Here is a 4,359-nt window from a genome sequence, read left to right as displayed (position 1 = left end):
TGACTGGGTAAAGGGATACCCAGCTGGCTGGTAAAACATTATTTCTGGGTGTGTCTGTGAGGATGTTTGTAGAAGAGATTAGCATCTGAATTGGTGCACTGTGTAAAGAAGACCCACCCTCACCAGCGTGGGCACAGCATGCAAACCATGGAGGGCTCAGATAGAACACAGCGGTGGAGGAAGGGTGTTCGGTCTCTCTAGAACTGGGGCAACTGTCTCCTCCTGCCCTCAGACCCCAGGTTTTCCAGGTTCTCGGGTCTTTGTACTCTGGGACTTATATCATCAGCTCCCCTGGTTCTCAGGCCTTCGGACCCAGACTGAATTACACCATCGGCTTCTCTGGTTCTCCAGCCTGCAGACGGCAGATTGTGGGACTTCTTGGCTTCCATAATTGCATGAGCCAATTCCCATCATAAATCTCCTTTTAAATATCTATATCCATCCATCTATCTATCTTATCTTTCTGTCTATCAATCGATCACGTATCTATCTTATCTATTTGTCCTCTATCCTACCTGTCTTTCTGTCTTTCTCTTTATCAAACAATCATCTATCTGCGTATCTATCTATCTCCCACTGGTTCTGTTTCTTTGGGGAACCTGACTGATATCAGGGTTTTCTGAAATCCGACAGAAAGTTGTAGCAGTGGATATGGGCGGGCGCATCTCCTCCGCCAGGTGAAGCAAGCGTGTGAGATTCGGGTTCTCCTACTGCACTCATCTGGTTGCTGAGGGATGAAATTGTGCACAAGCAAATTGAAATTCACGTTATACTCAAATCGTTCCCTAATTTATAAATCGCGTTGGAACAAACTCTCATGTTTAAAACAACCGTTGTGGAGGAACTGGCTGTAGTTACCCACGGGAACTGGCACACACTAGAAGTCAGGGCATCTCCTACCAGGGAGCCCGTCCTTAAATGTTCCCAGCACAGCACACTGATTTTAAAGTACTTTATGCAGTGGTTGGAATATACTAAGTGCCTAATTAATGGTCAGAATTGACAACACTTTTCCCAACTGGAAGTCAAGTGGGATTTGCATGGAACAAGCTGAAACTAGAAGTAGACAAGACAACAGGTGCGGGAGCAGAGCAGCCAGCCCAGCAGAGCAGACAGAGGGGGATGGAAACTTCCAGAACACACCTGCCTCTACAGTCTCCTTCTGTGGGTGCAGGGACACTAAAGATCATATGTCACAAATCTTAGCATCTTTTGTGATTATTTTCAAGGGGGAATCAAACAGGGAATAATAACTAGCTCTAGTGTCACTTTAGTTACTTTGTGAAGGTAAACACTTTTTAAATCACACATTCACATTTCTAATTCTCCTGCTCACCCCCAGTGCACATATGGTATACTACAATGTGGTTGTTGGCAGGCCTAACTGGAATATTTGATAAGTGAGGTAGTAGGTGACATTTATAGAACAAAGTTTTTGAGGAAAAGCAAACTGTGCAAGTTTTGAAGGCGCTTGCCATCAGGTGTGAGGGCTGCGTCTTGTTCATACACCATCATGTACGACGGTGTAGCAAGACAGGCCTCCGTGGTTGGACATGGGGTCGCAAGAGGCTCCTGCTTCTGCCCAGAGAGCTCAGAGGAGGCATTGTTGACGAGGCGGTGCTTGGGTCTGGCCTTACACAAGAGGCGAGACTGCAAGAGACGGATATGGGGACGGTGTTGCAGGAGAAGCTGGGCTCCATGTGGAAAGGCGGCAGAGCGTGGAGTGTTGTCAAAGGACTGGAATGAGTGTGGCTTGGGCAGAGAGCTTTTGAAGGAGGCTCTCCCTACCTCCTGAAGACAGCACCCCAACAGCTGTCGAAACGGAGAGAATTCTATCAGTTCAGAAAGGCTTGTGACAGTTTCCTTTTTGCAGGAGTACTGTTAATAAATTATAGTCATATTAATAGCTCCCATCTACCAACCATTAGTTTAAGTGTTTTACTGGTATCATCTCATTTAATCCTTGCACCAAGGTGGAGAGTATCACTATCCCCTTTTATATGAGAAAGCTGCATTGAGGAGAGTTTAACTAACATGCCTAAGTTCAGACACCTACTGAGCTTCAGGTTAGGGTACAACCCCCAGACCAACTTCAGGGCCTGGGTTTAGCCATCTCACTACACCACCCCCCTCTCCACCAGGAGGTGCTGGAATGTGTGGGCAGCCGTCCTAACATTCACGGTCGGTTGCATTTCTTGCAAAGACACTATGAAGGCAAAACAATTTAAGTTCTATCACTGTTTTTCATATAAAAAGATGGACCGTTCTGGCATCAATATTAATTTAAGTTCTATCACTGTTTTTCATATAAAAAGATGGGCCGTTCTGGCATCAATATCTGGAGAAAATTACCTTTGTTCCCATATTTTATCAATGATAAAGGTCACTGAATTGTGCATATCCTAGTTCATTCCCTATAACTAATCACAGTTTAATTTACTCAAGACCTTTTAAGAGTGGGGGCTGTGGTGGTGAGAACAAGTGGGAAGAGGAACTCTGTAGGTGGGAGTGTAAATTGGTACAGCCATTATGGAGGGCAGTCTGGAGCATCCTCAAAAATCTGCAGATAGAACTGCCATGTGACCAGCAATCCCACCACCGGGCATATATCCAAAAGAAAGGAAATCAGTATGTCAAAGAGATTGCTTCAAAGTAATTTTTAAATGGGGCTGTGGGCTGAGGGTGTTGTGGGTAGTAGCTGTAGAGAGAGCCCACAGGGAGCTGCAGGCCAGAGGGTCGTCAGGAAGGACCAGCCCCCAGAAAGGAGTGCTCTGTGGGGTGTCTGGGCAGCCTCAGGAAGTGAAAGTGAACAGCGCGACTGTACACCCCTTGTGCCGATGCTGGGAGCTAGAACAGGGACGTCACCAGCAGAGCACCAAGCCCAGCTCCAGCAGATTTGTCACAATGGAATCTGTCCCAGAGCCACACAGGAACTTTTCAGGAGTGAATGGATACGGGACAGGGCTGTTGTTTCCAGTTGGTTCCACCCTCCAACATGAAATGGTTTTGGTTGATTTTCCCTAGTAATACTTTATACTTGGCCTGGTTGTTGGCAAGTGGCTGCCAGCACGTCTGTGCACTCCCTTGATTAGTTTCCACTGTGTGTTTTAATACAATGTTCCTTTTTCCAGTTTATTCAGGCCAACCCCATCTGCAAAGACACAGTTTAATACGAATTTCAGTCTAGGTGCTACAGTCTGAAAATGTACGAAAGACACTACAAAATATTGCTGAAAGGATCTTTTTCTGAATGCAAAGCAGACACCTAGTAAATCATTCTTGAATAGTTAAACAACCAAAGTTTACGTGCTCAAGTTTGGGGGATGCTCCAGTTTAAAGGCTTGGGTGTTGTTGTTGTATAAAGGCTTAGCCGCCATTGCACAGATGTGGGATTATTGAGAGCTGAGAATCCTGCAACCTCCTCAATCCCAGGCTTCTTCTGCTGCCCGGGCACTCAGGGGTGGGTGGTAATTAGAGTAATCGGAGGGTTCAGCTGCAAAGAATGCTTCCGTTGTTGGAGCTTGATTCCATGTGATTCGCCATGGAGGTCATATGGCATAGAAAATACCAAAGGTTTTCGGAGGCTCCTTCTGTGAGTAGTAAAAAGGTTTTGGAGTTAGGCAGACTCAAGCTACAAATGCAGTCCTGAGGGCTGAGTTATGAGAACATAAGCAAGTGACTCAGTCTTGAGCATCACTGTCCGCCCTGCACCTCCTTTTGAAGGTGATTCTGAGGACAATGCAACACAAGTAATATGTCAGACACTTTATCTAGTGAACAAAGTGCAGATATCATTTATTTTACAGGAATAAAAATACCAGAGGAAACCAAGTGTTATAAATTTAAAACAGTTCACCTGTTTCATTTCTTACTTTATAAAATTACATATAGAAATTTGTTATATGTATTTATACCGGTATTTTTATAAATGCAAACATGTTAGATCTCAAAATGCTACTTATTGATTTACAGATATAAATACATATACATATACCTAAAGGTATGCAGGTATCCCTCATTATATGGTATCTCATTATCTGAATTTGCTATCTGAACTCAAAACCAAAATGATTTGTAGAGAAAGAGGTACTTGTATATATGCATGCATATATAGTTTTTGTGTTATTGTTTGTTTTACAAAAGAAGGACATTATTTTATTTTCTGTAGCTCAATCAAAAGTACTTCCCAGAAATCTCACTAAATCAACTGGCATATTGTACTTAATTTCTCGTGCTGGCTACACAATACTTCACGGAGCACAGGTGCCATACTTTATGCAGCCATACCCCTACTGATGGCACTTATTTTTTTTTTTCCAGTTTTCTGATACCACAAACAATGCTGCAGTAAATATCCTC

General features: G+C 43.9%; 1 protein-coding gene across 1 annotated transcript; it reads left to right on the top strand.

Annotated features, from left to right (window-relative positions):
• The first annotated feature begins 2,947 nt into the window (after positions 1-2,947).
• LOC103583797 (putative transcriptional regulator encoded by LINC00473) lies at positions 2,948-3,234 on the top strand. The gene is given in 3 exon segments (XM_008565023.1): positions 2,948-3,064; positions 3,067-3,101; positions 3,132-3,234. Coding segments are annotated over 3 exon segments (255 nt in total).
• The last annotated feature ends 1,125 nt before the right edge of the window (positions 3,235-4,359 follow it).

This window comes from Galeopterus variegatus, unplaced genomic scaffold (genome assembly GCF_000696425.1).
Source record: "Galeopterus variegatus unplaced genomic scaffold, G_variegatus-3.0.2 Scaffold28443, whole genome shotgun sequence".
Lineage (NCBI taxonomy): Eukaryota > Metazoa > Chordata > Mammalia > Dermoptera > Cynocephalidae > Galeopterus > Galeopterus variegatus.
The sequence above is the reverse complement of the archived record's forward strand: the minus strand, read 5'-3'. Positions and strand labels throughout refer to the sequence as shown.